This window comes from Engystomops pustulosus, chromosome 10, assembly GCF_040894005.1.
Source record: "Engystomops pustulosus chromosome 10, aEngPut4.maternal, whole genome shotgun sequence".
Lineage (NCBI taxonomy): Eukaryota > Metazoa > Chordata > Amphibia > Anura > Leptodactylidae > Engystomops > Engystomops pustulosus.
The window spans coordinates 96296681-96317548 of NC_092420.1; the positions used below are offsets into that span (position 1 = coordinate 96296681).

General features: G+C 45.9%; 1 protein-coding gene across 5 annotated transcripts in view; it reads right to left on the reverse strand.

Moving 5' to 3' along the window:
* KANK4 (KN motif and ankyrin repeat domains 4) overlaps positions 1-20868 on the reverse strand; it is a 95531-nt gene that overhangs the window by 45025 nt on the left and 29638 nt on the right. For 3 of the 5 annotated variants that reach the window (XM_072128512.1, XM_072128508.1, XM_072128510.1), the window contains exons 2-3: positions 5897-5972; positions 1082-2755 (exon numbers count right to left, since the gene is read on the reverse strand). In XM_072128512.1, the coding sequence (XP_071984613.1) occupies positions 1082-2755; positions 5897-5912 (1690 nt within the window). In that variant the 5' untranslated portion in view covers positions 5913-5972. Of the gene's footprint in view, positions 1-1081; positions 2756-5896; positions 5973-9370; positions 9506-9635; positions 9852-20868 lie in introns of those variants that run through there. The other 2 variants (XM_072128509.1, XM_072128511.1) reach the window with 2 other exon arrangements.

Consider the following 20868-nt stretch of genomic DNA (forward strand, 5'->3'; position numbering starts at 1 on the left):
TTTAAGTTCCACTGCTCATTACAGGTGTCCCAGGACTTTTACATTATCAGTCTCTTTCTAGGACTGGATCCTGACATTTCTCCCCTTTACTCCATAATCAATCTAAAGCCTACGAATCCTATAAAGACAAGAACCTAGGGAAGATCTGCCGGGGCAAGGAGGGCATATTTATTATGTCATTGCGTCCATCGGTTTAGACTAAGAGGCATATTTAACCCTCCCAAATTTTGCATTCCAACCCACAGTGGGTGGGTCAAATCGACAGAAACCCAATCTGCACAATAAAGGGGCCCTCATTTTTTGCATCAGCACCATCGCTTAGTCATTTGGGTGGCTGTGTCTAGCACATGGACCACATAGTCCAAAGAGGGAAAGCCATAGATGACAAAGAGGGGAGGACATAGAGCAATAAATAACCCATAGGACTCATGGGTCTCCAAACTGTTCCTGGTTCAGGTCATCTGTCCTCACCATTCTGGGGAACTACGGCTTCCCAACTACTAATTCCCCCACTACAAACCCTTCCAAGAGGAAGGCAAATGACCTCTGGGCCATCTGCTAATAGTCGTTTATTAAGGATTGTAACAAGGCAAAATGGAGTTCACTTGAGCAATGCCCGTTCTTATCCTGGGCCCCCTAACCGCTAAAAGGCTTCTTATGGTATATAAATATTTGCTTTCTAATGATATATATGATCTCACAGAGAAGGCTCCGGCGTGCGCTGCTTTTCTCAGCTTGTATTGCTTATTTTAAGCGCACATACTTGGCTTATCTTTGCACGTCCCTGATGAGGCTCCCCAAGACGTCCGTCCTGCAGGGCAGGAAACACTAAATAAACATTCCCCCTCTCACCATGGCCACCGGCCTGTCAGGTAGAAATTATTACAGGGGCGATAAGCACAACTAGATATGCTCAACTTGGGACAAAAAAATCAAAATTTCTGTAACTAGAAACAACCTAAGAAAATCATCCGAGGCCCTTCACATAATTTACGACTCAAACATCAGTAAGATCTTTTTCCTGAATGTTTCCAAAACACTTAACAGCAATTATAAAACTTTTTGGCCGCCTACAACTGACCTGCTTGTTGGATCTCTGGCTTGTTGATCCCCCGCTCGGATGTTGTTTGACTGGAGTAAACTGAGGACAACAGGTTGAGGGAATTGACAAGTTGGTTCTGGATGGAGCTCAGTTTGGAAGCCGGTTGTTTGATGGCACTGGCCAGATCTGGATATCCGTGTTCGAGACACGTCCATTGCTCCTGTAGGAGATCCTGGATCCGTCTTACGTACTGTCCTACAGAAGCGTCGGCGGCAGGTTGATGAACAGCGGGGCAGTGCCTAATATTGGCCGGTTGTTCAGAACTGCAGGGTTTTTTATTGTCACACATTTGTGGCGGTTGGGGTGGTGGAGCTTCCTCTTGCCTTGAAGGAACTTCTTTAGTTTCAGCTTTACGAACGTTCTCTATTTCTCCTCTTCTACATTCAACATTATCATCAACCAGCATACTGTCTAGCGCCGTGGCATCATCCTCCTGGCTGGACGCTGCAGGACTATGCTCAGCATCTGGTGGTGGGTCCAGATCTACTGGGAGGACACCACAGCTTACAGATCGAGTCTCAACGACTATATTAGCATAAGTGTTTTTATCAAGACTTTCCCGTTTCTCCTCTACTTGCTCTTCTTCGGTGTTGACCGCCACATCACTGTAGTGTTTATTTCCCACTTCCCTTCTACTCTCCTCTGCACTTTCCATCATTTTAGTAAAATCTGCAATATACACATCCTTGGCCTTCAATTCATTGCTTTGTTTTTCCACCAACACCCTAAGATTGTAGACTTCCCTCGCCCGGTCGTCCAATCGTTTGGTCAGATCTGTCACATGTTGTTTGATGGTTGAGAACGGCGAGTCGCTGACGGTGTCGTAACTGACCTGACCGTTGACTTCTCCGTTTCCATTGTCCAAGCTCTCAGCTTTGGCCTTGTTTTCCAAAAAGTCTGCGTCCTCCTGATCTTTCATGTTCCCTAAAAACTGAGAAAGGGACTTAAGCTGAGTGTTTAGTTTATTGTTTTTGCCTTCGAGGACATAGATCGTTTTTTGCAGTTCTGGGATTGTATTGATTTGTTCTTCAAGTTCTTTGATCTTTTTGAAAGCAGCCGCCAACTGGTCCTCGGGCTTGACGCGGGACTGACTTATAGGACCTTCTGGGGACCCCACTCGACCGTCACCATAACTGCCAATGTTTTGTGTCATCCTTAAATAGGGGGCTTGGTCGGGAGACATTGTGCTTTGTGGAAGGCTGGCTGGAAGACTAGAAGCTCGAGCAAATTGTGGGCGGTCTCGACAACCGCTGAAATCTTCTGGTGCCAACTCTTGTAACGTGACATCACTCATAACATCTTTCCTCCGATAGTTTAACTCATGGACATACCTCAATCGTAAGGACGAGTCATTTCCTGCAAACACATGAGAATCCTTCGCATCAGCCCTGAAGCTACTCGGGCTCCAGGTTCTGCTCGAGGCCGCTGAGTAGGACTGTGACCCATTTTCCGGCACGCTAAAATTACGAGGGAGCGTGCTAAACTTGGACTGCTTCGCCCGTCTGTGGATGTGGATCCTCTTGATGGTGTTCCCTTTTTCTATATCATGAACATATTTGAGAAAGTCCAGGTCCAGGTGGAACCCATAGGGTGTCTCCACGGAATAGGACACACGGTTTTCCTTCACTTCGTCTTTTAATGCAACATTGTCTCCTTGGGGGAGAAAAAAAAAAAAAAGACATGAGAAACAATTTTAATATTCTTCTATGACAAAGACTCAAACATTCATTAAAATGGTCTTAACCAACGTTCAGCCGGCTCAGCATTTAGTGTCTCATGCATTAGTGATGCCACCAGTCCCCGGGTGAATTCATGGGTAGAATATTGGTCTCATAAAACACAAGCTCAGTGCACAGATACGACATAAAACTGTGTGTTATAGGATAGGAAAAAAATCAATGTTTCTTATTACTGTCTGCCTGCTTCATAAAGGTGGAGAGAAACGAGTTCTGCAGGATATAAGGGAACTGCAGCTACAACAATTACACTTTTTAGGAAACAGTCAGGTTTCTCTAACAGCAGAATAGTGAGTGCAGCTCTGGAGTATAATACAGGATGTAACTCAGGATCAGTACAGGATAAGTAATGTCATGTATGTACACAGTGACTGCACCAGCAGCAGAATAGTGAGTGCAGCTCTGGGGTATAATACTGTATGTAACTCAGGATCAGTACAGGATAAGTAATGTCATGTATGTACACAGTGACTGCACCAGCAGCAGAATAGTGAGTGCAGCTCTGGGGTATAATACAGGATGTAACTCAGGATCAGTACAGGATAAGTAATGTCATGTATGTACACAGTGACTGCACCAGCAGCAGAATAGTGAGTGCAGCTCTGGAGTATAATACAGGATGTAACTCAGGGTCAGTACAGGATAAGTAATGTCATGTATGTACACAGTGACTGCACCAGCAGCAGAATAGTAAGTGCAGCTCTGGGGTATAATACAGGATGTAACTCAGGATCAGTACAGGATAAGTAATGTCATGTATGTACACAGTGACTGCACCAGCAGCAGAATAGTGAGTGCAGCTCTGGGGTATAATACAGGATGTAACTCAGGATCAGTACAGGATAAGTAATGTCATGTATGTACACAGTGACTGCACCAGCTGCAGAATAGTGAGTGCAGCTCTGGGGTATAATACAGGATGTAACTCAGGATCAGTACAGGATAAGTAATGTCATGTATGTACACAGTGACTGCACCAGCAGCAGAATAGTGAGCGCAGCTCTGGAGTATAATACAGGATGTAACTCAGGATCAGTACAGGATAAGTAATGTCATGTATGTACACAGTGATTGCACCAGCAGCAGAATAGTGAGTGCAGCTCTGGAGTATAATACAGGATGTAACTCAGGATCAGTACAGGATCAGTAATGTCATGATAAGATCATATGTTAAGTTACATTCCTTTGGTAATTCCTGTGTTACTTTCTCCACATTAGTACAGAAAACATTGGCTTTGGATGTGATGACCCATTTCACAGCGTCTGATAGGAACGGTTAAGTGAAAATGCAAATTACATCCGGCTTTGTTTAACAAAGGTAATTAATCAAGCAGTGCGGCCGGTAAATGCTCCAGAGAAGCAGAATTAGATTAATAGATTTAATAAGCAGCCACAGAACCAGATACATAATGTGGTCATTTTACATCCTTTCAGGACACCCAGGCTGTGGATCACGGTGTGAATGTCCTTAAAGAGGCCGAATCCATTATATTATATCAGCCAATCATGAGCTGCGAGTACGGCATTAGCACTACTGCCATCGATTGGCTGTGGGAGGTCACGTGTCACTTTTGTAAAAATAATATGATTCAGTTTTTTGAATGAAAAAAATTTCTTAAATAAAACTTATCTATTATATCTAATGGGTGGACAAGGGTGCGCAGCTTCTCATAGCTGCACACCGAAGATATCTGGTAGGAGGGTCAAAGAGGCTACTGGGGCATGGAGTAGCCGCGCCGTGTAGCCTCAGCTCCGCCTACTCCCCGCCCCAGTAGCCTCTTTACAAATTGGCATATTAGGGAAATATTGCGGGGACATGAGGATTAGCCCTTACAATAGAGGCACCTCCCACCCAATCTACCTTAATAGGTAGATCCGTGGTGGTAGGTTTCCTTTAATATGATGGACAGATTCGTTGCGCCTCTTTGCGACTCACTTTTTCCGGACTGTGCCTGTTCTTCAATGTTAAAATGGCTTGCACAGGTATTTAAGTAGTGGGTGCGCTGCGATTGTGTGGCATGCGACACAAGTTATTGGGCATGCCCTCGGACAGTATGACTGATTCGGACTGAGCGTGGGATTTAACGTTCAAATTGTGTCGCAAGCCCTAGCACTTAGATGCACCACTAAAAAGATGGCGAACTCTGGCGGACCTGAGAGGGGAAGCGACACATTCATGATATCGGGCGCATAATACACGGACAATGCACTTTCTGTGAACTCCGGTGACCGGGTCAGTAAATGTGCCCCATAATGTTAACAGACAGAATAAGGATCTTTCTAGCCTAAGAGCCTTACTAGCAATCTTCTTCATTACAAGCACCAACTATTGGCATCTGGAAGTCCTATATATCTACACAGTGGGTAATATATAAGTATGTGGCTCTGAGATACAACATAATATAATCTACACAATGAAGAATGTATCAGATTGTAGCTCCCCACACCAATGCTGCCTCTGATACCAATGCTCCAGAGTTCAGATCCCTGTGTGTCCAATAGAAAAGCATCTCTGGTATAGTCTCCTCCCAGTACTCCCGCACGGCTCCTGACATACCCCTAAATATTACAGGTACTTGTTATAATGGGTCCTGGGTGGGACTTGAACTCAGGACCCTCGGTATCAGAGGCAGCAATGTATCAATGAGGATTATTTAAGCCTAAATGCCTCAATAACGATCTTCTCAATTACAGGCAAAATATATTGGAATATGCCATTATATCTACAGAGAAAGAATTATAGAGACAATACAGATTTATATTTATGTGCCTGTAATGAAGAAGACGATATGACATTTTTAGTAATTCCTGACTGTGATAAGAGATGAGCTTGTGGCTTCCTACTTTGTGTTGCTGTCACTGATACCAAGGGTCCTGAGTTCACATTCCTGCCAGTAACATTCATGGCATCTCCGGAGCCGAGTGAGTGTTGAGAGGAGACTGTTCCCAGGTATATAATTATGCTAATGAGCCACAAAGAAGCTTCTTATCATAAAGAACAGGCTGAAACGTTGTTACTAACATATAATCCTACAACTGTTACATGAATAATACATACCATTTGTTTTCTCCATTGCTAATCCTGGGATTTAACTACCAAACTTCATCCACACAGTAATAAAATGGGTTAAAACCTAGAAAAAAAAATACAGAGAATGTTAGATATGGCACTTCGACTGCACCACCTGGTGCCTCACAAATGCACTCGGAGACTTAGCGCAGGAGACGACCCAGTAAGCTCAATACACAAAATCAATGCAATCTCTTCCATTCAGCTTCGGCGGCCCCCACCTCCTCGGCGCCCGCCTCCGCTAACCTACAAACAGCAAGGCTCCCGCGTTCTCACCAGGTGCTTGTTTATTTCAAAAACACTAAATAGATCAAATATAAAACCGCGCTGACGGAACGGATTGTTCTCGCGGCAGTACATATGTTTATGGAGCTATTTCTAGTCCTCACAAAATAAGTCCCCCCCCCCCCTCCTCTTCCACATGTCACAGCGACTTCTCTGTGAAATACATCTCATCGCGGACAGATACTGCAGGAATCATTTCACAGTCTGATGCCAGTTACACAGACACAAGTGTAGGGTCTCTGAGACCAAGAACCCAAGATACAGCTTGTTTATTGGATATGTCGTCAGGTTCCCCCGACCAATGTGAGGATAGACAGTCATGGCGCGCAGTGCAGGAACCCTGTGTATGAGGGCATAGTAACCAGGAGGAAACATAATGCACAGTACATATACAATACAATATATAAAGCTAATGTGCATGGTGCAGGGGCCCCCTGTATAAAAGTATAGTGCATGGTGCAGGGGCCCCCTGTATAAAAGTATAGTGCATGGTGCAGGGGCCCCCTGTATAAAAGTATAGTGCATGGTGCAGGGGCCCCCTGTATAAAAGTATAGTGCATGGTGCAGGGGCCCCCTGTATAAAAGTATAGTGCATGGTGCAGGAACCCCTGTATAAAAGTATAGTGCAGGGTGCAGGAGCCCCTGTATAAAAGTATAGTGCATGGTGCAGGAGCCCCTGTATAAAAGTATAGTGCAGGGTGCAGGAGCCCCTGTATAAAAGTATAGTGCATGGTGCAGGAACCCCTGTATAAAAGTATAGTGCAGGGTGCAGGAGCCCCTGTATAAAAGTATAGTGCAGGGTGCAGGAGCCCCTGTATAAAAGTATAGTGCATGGTGCAGGGGCCCCCTGTATAAAAGTATAGTGCATGGTGCAGGGGCCCCCTGTATAAAAGTATAGTGCATGGTGCAGGGGCCCCCTGTATAAAAGCATAGTGCATGGTGCAGGGGCCCCCTGTATAAAAGCATAGTGCATGGTGCAGGGGCCCCCTGTATAAAAGTATAGTGCATGGTGCAGGGGCCCCCTGTATAAAAGTATAGCGCATGGTGCAGGGGCCCCCTGTATAAAAGTATAGCGCATGGTGCAGGGGCCCCCTGTATAAAAGTATAGCGCATGGTGCAGGGGCCCCCTGTATAAAAGTATAGCGCATGGTGCAGGGGCCCCCTGTATAAAAGTATAGCGCATGGTGCAGGGGCCCCCTGTATAAAAGTATAGCGCATGGTGCAGGGGCCCCCTGTATAAAAGTATAGTGCATGGTGCAGGGGCCCCCTGTATAAAAGTATAGTGCATGGTGCAGGGGCCCCCTGTATAAAAGTATAGTGCATGGTGCAGGGGCCCCCTGTATAAAAGTATAGTGCATGGTGCAGGAACCCCTTGTATAAAAGTATAATGCATGTGCAGGAACCTCACCCCCTGTATAAATGTATAGTGCATGGTGCAGGAACCCCTTGTATAAAAGTATAGTGCATGGTGCAGGAACCCCCTGTATAAAAGTATAATGCATGGTGCAGGAACCTCACCCCCTGTATAAAAGTATAGTGCATGGTGCAGGAACCCCTTGTATAAAAATATAGCGCATGGTGCAGGAACCCCTTGTATAAAAATATAGCGCATGGTGCAGGAACCCCTTGTATAAAAATATAGCGCATGGTGCAGGAACCCCTTGTAAAAAATTATAGTGCATGGTGCAGGGATCCCTTGTATAAAAGTATAGCGCATGGTGCAGGAACCCCTGTATAAAAATATAGCGCATGGTGCAGGAACCCCTTGTATAAAAGTATAGTGCATGGTGCAGGAACCCCTTGTATAAAAGTATAGTGCATGGTGCAGGAACCCCTTGTATAAAAGTATAGTGCATGGTGCAGGAGTCCCCTGTATAAAAGTATAGCGCATGGTGCAGGAACCCCTTGTATAAAAGTATAGCGCATGGTGCAGGAACCCCTTGTATAAAAGTATAGTGCATGGTGCAGGGATCCCTTGTATAAAAGTATAGTGCATGGTGCAGGGGCCCCCTGTATAAAAGTATAGTGCATGGTGCAGGAACCCCTGTATAAAAGTATAGTGCATGGTGCAGGAGCCCCTTGTATAAAAGTATAGCGCATGGTGCAGGAACCCCTTGTATAAAAGTATAGTGCATGGTGCAGGGATCCCTTGTATAAAAGTATAGTGCATGGTGCAGGGGCCCCCTGTATAAAAGTATAGTGCATGGTGCAGGAACCCCTTGTATAAAAGTATAGTGCATGGTGCAGGGATCCCTTGTATAAAAGTATAGTGCATGGTGCAGGGGCCCCCTGTATAAAAGTATAGTGCATGGTGCAGGAACCCCTTGTATAAAAGTATAGTGCATGGTGCAGGGATCCCTTGTATAAAAGTATAGTGCATGGTGCAGGGGCCCCCTGTATAAAAGTATAGTGCATGGTGCAGGAACCCCTGTATAAAAGTATAGTGCATGGTGCAGGAACCCCTGTATAAAAGTATAGTGCATGGTGCAGGGGCCCCCTGTATAAAAGTATAGTGCATGGTGCAGGGATCCCTTGTATAAAAGTATAGTGCATGGTGCAGGGGCCCCCTGTATAAAAGTATAGTGCATGGTGCAGGAACCCCTGTATAAAAGTATAGTGCATGGTGCAGGAACCCCTGTATAAAAGTATAGTGCATGGTGCAGGGGCCCCCTGTATAAAAGTATAGTGCATGGTGCAGGGGCCCCCTGTATAAAAGCATAGTGCATGGTGCAGGGGCCCCCTGTATAAAAGCATAGTGCATGGTGCAGGGGCCCCCTGTATAAAAGTATAGCGCATGGTGCAGGAACCCCTTGTATAAAAGTATAGTGCATGGTGCAGGAGCCCCTTGTATAAAAGTATAGCGCATGGTGCAGGAACCCCTTGTATAAAAGTATAGTGCATGGTGCAGGGATCACTTGTATAAAAGTATAGTGCATGGTGCAGGAACCTCACCCCCTGTATAAATGACTGCAGGTACAAACTTTACCCTTCCAATTTACTCCCCAATATGTTGCACAATTAAAAACAAAACAAAACCAAGAGACTTCTCGGGGCTGATCATCACCTGCGTTATCTCGCTACATAACTGGATCATTAAAAAATTTGCATATCTTACATAACGTTCACACATAAAAGAGATTTAACAAGCGACAGTAGAAATGAGATGCAATTACTCGCCCGATGCATCAACTAATACATAATCCGGGCTAAAAAAATCAGACGACAGGAGGGAGAGGAAACCTAGAGAAACACATTAAGCATCGCTCGTTAACACCGCGGCCACCACCGAGAGCCAGGGGGGCTGTCATCCTCTTCTGCATTGCAGTTGATTCAGAATCGAAAGGGATAGAAAAAAAACCACACAAAATCCCCAATGGGGAAGGGAGCAATCACATTTTCCGGAATATTCCATTGCCTGGATGTGACATTGAGCTTCTCCTACCTGCATGGCTGGGGAAGGGCCCCACTAGTTCATAAGGGGGGTCTGCTCCCACCGCAGGTCAGTGTTTACAGCAGATGCTGATGTGTGTGTTCTCCCTATTAACGGGCTCCGTCAGGTGACCAACGACCTTCAGAGCAAAGCAAATACAACAAATGTTTTTTGGGAGGAAGAAGCAGGAGACAAAATCCAGTGGTAGCAGCTGCTATTTGCTTTGTATTGGCACAGATCAGTCATATAAGGGGAGGGGAGGCGACATCAAGAGGGGGGGGGGGGAGTTTTGCAACAAAAAAGCAACAAAACATAATGTAAAAATACTCGTCCTATTTAATAATTAAACATTGTATCCATAATAGTAGATTGTACAGACAGGAGACGCAAGGCCCCGGCTGAGAGGGACCTCCAGAAACATTAGTATTCGGGGAAGATTATTCATGTTCTTGGTTAATGCCTTCAAAGTAACAGACTGCAGACCCTGCATCCGCTCCGTGGCTGCGAGCTGTATTTTATCTTCAAAAACTGGATGAAATGTGGAATGGAATTCTAAACCGCGGATACAATGTCACTTAGTAAAAAAAAAAAAAAAAAAAAAGGAGCATGAAGAATGAAGAGGGGTAAGAGATGAGGCTGCAGGGGGGAGGGGAGTGCGGATGCATCATGTCTGGGGGCGCCGGAGGAATGGATCATACGGAGGAAAAAAGTGATCTCCTTATTGAGTTCAAAGATTTCAATAGGTAGAATGCGACCAGTCAGATGGTGGAGCAGCGACGTTTGTGTTTTAGAGAAAATCTTGCAACCAAATTTTTATTTTTTTTTGCCACAGGGTCCCTTGTATACTGGGATAGGTCATCGCTTCATGATAAGATGGGATCTGACTTCTGGGACCGCTGCTGATCATGAGAACAAAGCGTTGCCTCATTCAGTTTCCAGTGCACAGCAGTGTTCATAAGGGAGTTTCCAGTGCACAGCAGTGTTCATAACGGAGTTTCCAGTGCACAGCAGTGTTCATAAGGGAGTTTCCAGTGCACAGCAGTGTTCATAACGGAGTTTGCAGTGCACAGCAGTGTTCATAACAGAGTTTCCAGTGCACAGCAGTGTTCATAACAGAGTTTCCAGTGCACAGCAGTGTTCATAACAGAGTTTCCAGTGCACAGCAGTGTTCATAACAGAGTTTCCAGTGCACAGCAGTGTTCATAACAGAGTTTCCAGTGCACAGCAGTGTTCATAACGGAGTTTCCAGTGCACAGCAGTGTTCATAACGGAGTTTCCAGTGCACAGCAGTGTTCATAGCGGAGTTTCCAGTGCACAGCAGTGTTCATAGCGGAGTTTCCAGTGCACAGCAGTGTTGCCACCCCAGTCCCCCCCCCCCCCCAGTGCACAGCAGCGTTGCCATCCCAGTTTCCAGTGCACAGCAGTGTTTATAACGGAGTTACCAGTGCACAGCAGTGTTGCCTCATCCATTTTCCAGTGCACAGCAGTGTTCAAAACAGAGTTTCCAGTGCACAGCAGTGTTGCCATTCAAGTTTCCAGTGCACAGCAGTGTTCATAACAGAGTTTCCAGTGCACAGCAGTGTTGCCATTCAAGTTTCCAGTGCACAGCAGTGTTGCCATTCAAGTTTCCAGTGCACAGCAGTGTTCATAACGGAGTTTCCAGTGCACAGCAGTGTTGCCATCCCAGTTTCCAGTGCACAGCAGTGTTCATAACGGAGTTTCCAGTGCACAGCAGTGTTGCCATTCAAGTTTCCAGTGCACAGCAGTGTTCATAACGGAGTTTCCAGTGCACAGCAGTGTTGCCATCCAAGTTTCCAGTGTACAGCAGTGTTCCAGCCAACTGGCTGCACAGTTTATTTGAAAGGAAATCTTCCATCACAATCCATCCTGATAAACCGGGGACATTACTCCTAGATCCAGGCACCGGGACTGTGGTATCTTCTTATATTTGTTATCCATGGCCTCCTTCCTTCTAAAATCTACTTTAACTTAACTTAAAATTATGTTAAAGGGCTATGGGTGTGTTAAAGAAGCCCTCTGTACTCTGGCTTCACAGTCTGTTGTTACACTGTGCAGCAGCACATCGTCGTCTCACCCTCCCTCCTGCAATCTCACCAGCAGTGAGTACACAGTGGGGGGATGGGTTCTCCTTCAGCAGGTTAGTTATTGGCGGTTAGGCTCTTTTTAGTTAACTGGATTTATAGATTTATAGGCTCTGCTCACTAAAAAGATCTGACTCTTCTATCTCCTGAATGGCTCCCTATTAACTGTATAATTGGGAACTTCAGTCCAGTCAGTCACCCCTCTCCAGACCAATTTTAATCTGATTTTATCGGGTTAGCGTGGTTAAGAGAGCCATCGGCTCACTGCAGGGGGCCGAATTCCATCATTCACATGAAAGAGTTGCCAACTCGTTCATATACGACACAACACTGCCGCATGTAACACACTGTGAATCGTCAGCGCAGAGGGGCTCTGGAGCCTTTCAGGATCATTAGCATAATTATAAACATTGATTTCAGAAGGAAAGAGGCCATGGATAACAAATATAAGAAGATTCCCACAGTCCCGGTGCCTGGATCTATGAGTAATGTCCCTGGTTATCAGGATGGAGTCCGATGGTGGATTTCCTTTAATAATTATTGGTAGGCTGAATTCAGCCATGAATGCCAAAAAAACCCCATCCACAGTTATTAATGGGTTACAATCCTGGGTTCAGCCACATTTATGGCTCCTGATATCTTACAGATGTGGACAGGGTAGAGTGAAGCTGTATATACAGTCTCTCTAGGACGGGGCCCGGATTATTTTGGTGTATATACAGTCTCTCTAGGACTGGGCCCGGATTATTTTGGTATATATACAGTCTCTCTAGGACAGGGCTCGGATTATTTTGGTGTATATACAGTCTCTAGGACAGGGTCCGGATTATTTTGGTGTATATACAGTCTCTCTAGGACAGGGCCCGGATTATTTTGGTGTATATACAGTCTCTCTAGGACAGGGTCCGGATTATTTTGGTGTATATACAGTCTCTCTAGGACAGGGTCCGGATTATTTTGGTGTATATACAGTCTCTCTAGGACTGGGCCCGGATTATTTTGGTGTATATACAGTCTCTCTAGGACAGGGCTCGGATTATTTTGGTGTATATACAGTCTCTAGGACAGGGTCCGGATTATTTTGGTGTATATACAGTCTCTCTAGGACAGGGCCCGGATTATTTTGGTGTATATACAGTCTCTCTAGGACAGGGTCCGGATTATTTTGGTGTATATACAGTCTATAGGACAGGGCTCGGATTATTTTGGTGTATATACAGTCTCTCTAGGACAGGGCTCGGATTATTTTGGTGTATATACAGTCTATAGGACAGGGCTCGGATTATTTTGGTGTATATACAGTCTATAGGACAGGGCTCGGATTATTTTGGTGTATATACAGTCTATAGGACAGGGCTCGGATTATTTTGGTGTATATACAGTCTCTCTAGGACAGGGCTCGGATTATTTTGGTGTATATACAGTCTCTCTAGGACTGGGCCCGGATTATTTTGGTATATATACAGTCTCTCTAGGACAGGGCCCGGATTATTTTGGTATATATACAGTCTCTCTAGGACAGGGTCCGGATTATTTTGGTATATATACAGTCTCTCTAGGACAGGGTCCGGATTATTTTGGTGTATATACAGTCTCTCTAGGACAGGGCTCGGATTATTTTGGTATATATACAGTCTCTCTAGGACAGGGTCCGGATTATTTTGGTGTATATACAGTCTATAGGACAGGGTCCGGATTATTTTGGTGTATATACAGTCTCTAGGATAGGGTCCGGATTATTCTGGTGTATATACAGTCTCTCTAGGACGGGGCCCGGATTATTTTGGTGTATATACAGTCTCTCTAGGACGGGGCCCGGATTATTTTGGTGTATATACAGTCTCTCTAGGTCAGGGTCCAGATTATTTTGGTGTATATACAGTTTGGTTACTTCTGGGTGAAGCTGCACCAATCACCACCAATACGCGAGATGTGGAGCCAGAGCTGCAGATATACAGAACATTGCCCATAGGTTCCGGTCTAAACACGACTGCAGGATCCCCCCGCTGTGTACTTATAAAGGGGTCTTTATTCCACAGGCAGGAATCCTGTACATGTCTGTTGTTTTAGTTACATGTTTGCGCAGAAATGTCCATCTTTAGAGGCACCGACATGAAAAGCCTCGTGGTAGCTCCGAGCCGCCGATTGATGCAATTCAAATATTTACAAACTTTCAGCAACTTTGCATAAATAAGAAGTCCAAACAAAACTGTGCAATATCTTTCTAAGGCTACATTCACACGACCATATGTGGGACGTATATGTGACCGACGTATATACGGCCGATATACGTCCCCCATAGACGGCAATGGGCGCACGGCACCCTACGGGAGATGTACGGTGCCGCACGGCACGTGTCCTATCTTTTCCCATAATATGGCGCTGTGCGCCATGTATCCCTATGGAGAGGGGCGGGGGTGACTGCGCTCACGGTACGGCGGGCAACGGCAGTGTGAATGCAGCCTAAGGGTGAAGATACACGTGGCGTTTTTAGGCCATTTTTGGGCCGTTTTTAGTTAGTACATTTTCAGATCGTTAAAAACGCATGCGTTTTTGACCAGTTTGAATTAAGATAATTGGTCAAACCTGTCAAAAACGCATGCGTTTTCCAAAAACGCATGCGTTTTTTACGATCTGAAAATCTAAAACGGCCCAAAAACAGCCTAAAAACGCCACGTGTGTCCTCACCCTAAGGCAGTGGTCACACGTACCGCTAGACGTCCGTTCATAACATGACGCTAGCGCACAGGGGGAGGTCCAGAGAAACAATCGCTTGCGTTTCCCTGGAAACGCATGTGTGCGTTCGGGCCGAGGACCTCCCCCTGTGCACAAGCGTCGCGTTATGACGGACGCTTAGTGCTACGTGTGACCGCGGCCTTAGGCCGGGGTCACATGGGGAGGGGAGAGGCAGGGTTTGGAATGGGCCTTGACCCGATCTCATTTGCATTTCTAGGGAAATTCATGTGATCGGTAACCAGCCTGGTGTATGGGGGCGTGCCTCCATAAGCTCTAATTTGCATTTTCATTGAAACGCATGCTGTTGCTTTGCGATTGCCTGGGGGGGTTCCTGTCCCATACCTGCGCACTACCTATTCAGGTGCAGATTAGGGCGCAATTCTACACCAGGTCAGCCCTTGCTTAGAAGACCCTCGGCTGTGCAGAGCATCGCACCTCCCCACCGCTGTGGCCTCCTGATAGATCCAGTGCATCTCGGGGGCACCATTATATGATAAATGTGCGTAAAACACACAAAAATACGGGCATTTATAGGCACGTTATCAAAGTGCGATGGATTGCGGCGGGCTTCCAAAAAACCGATACCGTTGTGCCGGATAAAGCTATGGCGTAAAACACAAAAAAATATGGGTATTTAGAGGCGCGCTATCCACGTGATACTTAAGACAAATACTTGTATGGTTCTGGCTTTATTTCGTATATAAAATGGACGCCGCGTTTCGGGGGTGGACCTCCCCATTTATCAGGTCTGAGTTAGTACACTATAAAAAGTTAACACAAATCTGCTCTTTGATGAATAGAGCCTATTATAGTGCACTAACCCCTCATGTACACACCACGTACTACTCATTGTGACTGGAGAGATGGTGGATTGTGAGAAGCTCCTGATCTATTGGCGCAGACATTGCCCGCACGTCTCGTGACCAACATTCACCATCTCCGCGCTGGGACTGCAGATCTCATTAGCTCCAGATGATCACGTCCAGGCAGGATTTACACGTTACAGTGGCTTATAATCTTTGGTATTATGACTCTTTACCACTTTTTCTGGCCAGGACCTGAGCTGGCACATCACTCCTACCTTTACCTTTTGGGTAACCATCACATCCTGACCCCTGCACTGGTGACCCCTGCACTGGTGACCCCTGCACTGGTGACTTCATTATTGCTCCATCAGTACTTCCCGTTCCCTTGATCCTGTGGGTTCGTTTTGGGCGAAAGGGCGAAACCCCTTTAAGCAATGGTGATGCCACACATGGCGTTTTTGAACCCATTTTTGGTCCGTTTTTAAGCAGTACGTTAAAAAACGCATTCGTTTTTTGAAAATGCATCCGTTTTTGACAGGTTTTACCAATTATCTTAATTAAAAATGGTCAAAAACGGATGCATTTTTTAACGGATTGCTTAAAAACGGACCAAAAGTGGGTTCAAAATGCCATGGGGGTCATTTACTAAGGGCCCGATTAGCGTTTTCCCGACGTGTTACCCGAATATTTCCGATTTGCGACGATTTTCCCTGCATTGCCCCGACGGAAATCGGGGGCGTGGCCGAACGGAAACCCGAAGGATTCGGAAAAACCGCCGCATTTAAAAAAAAAAAAAATGTCGCACGGCACGCGCTTACCTTCACCCAGGATGGCTCGGTGAACTCCAGTGCGTTCCGATTCTCTTCAGCGCAGCAGCGACACCTGGTGGACGCTGGAGGAACTGCCTTAGTGAATCGCCGGAAGACTCGAATCCACCGCAGAGAACGCGCCACTGGATCGCGAATGGACCGGGCAAGTAAATCTGCCCCCATGTGTGGCATCACCCTTAAATTTCAGCCCCGGGTGCCAGCACTGACCTCCTCCCGGCTTCTCTCCTCCCAAATGGATAATTAAATCAGAAAACTTTCCTACTAAAGTTTAAATAAGTTTTAAAGGGAAAGGGACAGCTGCAAAACCTCATAAATTCAGGATTTATGGTGGAGATTTCTCCGTGTACATAGACAAAGGAGGTGAGAACAAGCTCCGAGCAGGAGAAGTTTTTGTTACAATTCCACAAATATCTGCGGCCTCTCTGGGAATATTTGTTCCTTCTGAACTCTTTCCCTTCCACACAGGAAATTGATGTAATGAGTTTCCAGCACGGGGAACGCGCGGCCCCGACCGTCCCTTTATGCTGCGCGACTTCTTATCAGCCGAACCCTGGGCTTGGCCTAAACAATTAATTAACTGTGTTTACAAAAACTTTTTCTAAAAACTCTTTAAAACTTTTTTTTAGTGGTTGTGACATTTAAATTGCACATATGTCCCTATAGGCGAAGTGTTCTGCATCATAAGAATGTACAGAAAATCTGTGAGCTGGATGCTGAGAAATGAGAGTTCTATTCTAATTTATGCAAATGAGCGTTACAGTGCATCATGGGCGGGCAGCAAGGTTCAGTGCATACTCTTTAGCAACAGATTTACCTAATAAACTTGCGGTTAACATTTGCGTTATGTTAGAGCAATGTTAACAGCATGTTTATGAATGCGTGTTAACCAATGCACAATGTTAACATCGGTGTTTATACCACATTAACGGTTACGTTTGTAAACACAAATGTTAACTGCAATGTAATTAGTTACAGGCCACATTCATGCCAATGCAACATTTGTTAACTAATTGTAAATGCTGTGCGTTTATATTTACAATTTACAGAGCGCTAACATCACGACACTGTGTTTACAACATATCGATAATTTGTTTATTTAAGGGCACATTCACATGGCCGTCTGCGGCGAATTTGCGGCCGCATGTACGTCCCCATAGACGGCAATAGCGGCGCGGCGCAGATACGGTGCCACACATCCGGGCCGCACACCGCAAAAAGATAGAGCATGCTGTGCAGGGACATTTCTGGCACCGAGACCATTTTCTGTCCCTGGGACCAAAATCTGTCCCGAGCACCAGAAATGTGCCCAACAGTCCCTGCTAGACCAGTTTTCTATTGGTCTACTTTCCGCTAGTTTACAGCGCCCAAAAAGGGCTGCGACACATATTAATTGGGGGACATTTACTATGGTGTTTCCGCCAGTTTTGGGGCACTTTCACCGCATCTTCTGCTCTCCTACCTATTTATTAGCTGTCGGGGACAGAAAAAATGACTTTTTCCGACTCTTCTCCGAAAAGGGGCGTGGCTTTGGCGGAGTGGAAACTCAGACACAATTAATATGTGTCGCAGCCATTTTTGGACGCTGTAAACTGGCGTAAAGTAGACCAAAAGAAATTTGGTCTAGCAGGGACACAAAACAGTGCTATTGCACTGTTGCCTGTTCTCTGACTGTTGGACACATTTCTGGTTCTCGGGACAGATTTTGGTCCCAGTAACAGAATATAGTCTCGGCGCCAGAATGTATCTGCACAGCTACACAATATTAAATGTGTATCTTCTTACCGAGAGCAGGTCTGTAACAAAGCCAATGCAGACACCGACACTTTATGTAAATGTCCCCCATTGTGTCTGAGTTTCAACTCCGCCAAAGCCACGCCCCTTTTCGGAGAAGAGTCGGAGCAGACGGAAAAAGTCATTTTTTTCTGGCGCCGCGCCAGCTAATAAATAGGTCTGAGAGCAGAACATGTGGTGAGAGCGCCACAAAACTGGCGGAAACGCCATAGTAAATGTCCCCCATACGCTTTGAAAATCCCAATGAAAATGCACCTAGATAATTACCATATAAATAACAAAGCAAATCTGCACCTAATATACAATTTATATCGGATGATGCAGTTTATTGCAGACACAAGTGCAGCCCCCCCCCCATCAATGCTATTAACCCCTGCATTCCTGCTGTGGATGCTGCATTGTTGGGGAAGCGCAGCCTGTACATCATTATGTAGGATCCATTCAATGTTTCTGTAAGAAATCCGTCCTCTGATAACAGAAGAGACAATCTCCTCGCAGCCGACAACCTGCACTTTACTGTCAGCTGCAAAATAGCTGCTGCTAAGGGTCAAAAAGCTTCAAAAGGAAGTCGTCTAATTAGCGGCCACCCCGTGGCCCCACAATTCATTACCCGTGACCCTGAAAATGGAGCAATCTGTGCAGATGGAGACATTTATCTTACAGGAAGGTTTGTCCCTCGGCTCAGCAGGAAGATGCATGGACCCTCTAATCCTAGTGCCGCTTATATACAGGAACAACAAGCGCCCCCTCATGTATGGGGACACATGACAGGTCCCATCAACATTGCTGAATTATTCATTCTGCTCACGTAGAACAGAGACATCACTCCCATCATCTGCCATGCCAAGCAAAGCTGTCAAATCCAAATGTGTCAAGAGAACACACGATGGAAAAACTTTTGTGCAAATTTTGCAAAGCAGAATACATGGTTGCCCTCTAGGAGAGCTCTGAATTAATAGCCGGGGGATACAGGGGCTCTGACTTAATAGCTGGGGGTTTGTATGTATTAAATAAAGCAGAGAATAGCTACAAAGCGTGTTTCTGTCTCTGGAGGACCTACATATGTAATACTCAATTTCCCCTGCGGGGGAGCTGTGAAAAGATTGAACGCTGTTAGCTAGACTGCAGCACAAGTGATAAAAATGATTGCTGTAGTCAGGGGACTCTATTACCTGTAAAATATTAACTTAAAGGGATCATCCTGAGGATTATTCTCAGAAAAGGGGATAACGTGGCGATCAGTGGATGTCTGGTCATTGGAACCCCCATCGATAGCAAGAATTGGGGTCTCAGTAACTCTATTAAATGGAGTGGTAAATTGAGCATGCGTGCAGTCGCTACATGCAGATGATAGCTGGACTATAGATTCTTGGTGGGGGTCCCAATGGTTGGACCTCAGCCAATAAGATCATATTTTTAATTTTAGGAAAATCCTTGTTGCCTTGGCCAATCTCCAGTTGTTAGAAATGACAACCTTAATCCGATTGCAAATTGTCTTCTCCTGGGATCAGCTGGCAGCAAGTGCAGAGTCTCCCAGCAGCGCCCCCCAAAGGAGGAATGAAGAATTACACAATGTCCACTAAATTTAGTGTGTGTAATACAGGAAAGTAGAGGTCCCCGAGGACAGGAGAAGCTCCATGTAACCACACAGGGTGGAGACAGGGAGCGATCATCCCAAAATACCTGGTGATGATACGTCTGTGTTAGTCACAGTGTATTAGGAGACGTGATACTGACAGCTGAAGGACTGGACCTTGGTAAATCAGGTGTCACGTCATCTTCAAAGAGATCCCGCAAATGCGGAGAGATGAAAAGGCGCCAGGATACGTCTAATAATATCCTCTGATCCTGTTTATCTGGACCTTATTCCTCGCTGCATCCTCAGTATCCAGCGTCTTATTTACATCGGCAGCCCGGGGTCTTCCTCCTCGTTGGGACTTGTATTCTTCCAGAACCCCTGAAATAAATCCAGACTGCGGAACACAACAGCATCACCAGAGATGCAACGCAACGTCCGGGAGCTTTCTGCAGGACGTCTCTCTGAATCGCCTGGAGCTCAGAACGTCGGATACATCAGACACCGGAGAAAAAACACATTTCACCATTTTATTTTGCAATTTAGTTGCAGCTATAATTTAGGAGGTAAAAGGATACAGTGGGAGCGCACTACTAGTCTCCTTATGGGGTTGTCCCAAAATTTATAGGAGATCTATCTACCATGAAAATCCATCCTGATAAACCAGGGACATTACTCATTGGGGCACATTTACTTACGGTCCAGCAAGTTCCCCGAAAGTGCGTTGTCCGACAATCATGCATTGTTCCGCGATTCACCAAGATCCTGCGCCCGATATCCTGCATGTGTCACTTACCCGCTCAGGTCCCTGGAGTTCACCTTCTTCTTCCTGGTGCATGTAAGTGCATTGTCCGTGTATAATGCGCTGTGCGGGGAGTCACTAAGATCGTGCGCCCGATATCCTGCATGTGTCGCTTCCCCGCTCAGGTCCCGGAGTTCACCTTCTTCTTCCTGGTGCATGTAAGTGCATTGTCCGTGTATAATGCGCTGTGCGGGGAGTCACTAAGATCGTGCGCCCGATATCCTGCATGTGTCGCTTCCCCGCTCAGGTCCCCGGAGTTCACCTTCTTCTTCCTGGTGCATGTAAGTGCATTGTCCATGTATAATGTGCTGTGCGGGGAGTCACTAAGATCGTGCGCCCGATATCCTGCATGTGTCGCTTCCCCGCTCAGGTCCCCGGAGTTCACCTTCTTCTTCCTGGTGCATGTAAGTGCATTGTTCGTGTATAATGCGCTGTGCGGGGAGTCACTAAGATCCTGCACCCGATATCCTGCATGTGTAGCTTCCCCGCTCAGGGCCCCGGAGTTCACCTACTTCTTCCTGGTGCATGTAAGTGCATTGTCTGTGTATAATGTGCTGTGCGGGGAGTCACTAAGATCCTGCCCCGATATCCTGCATGTGTCG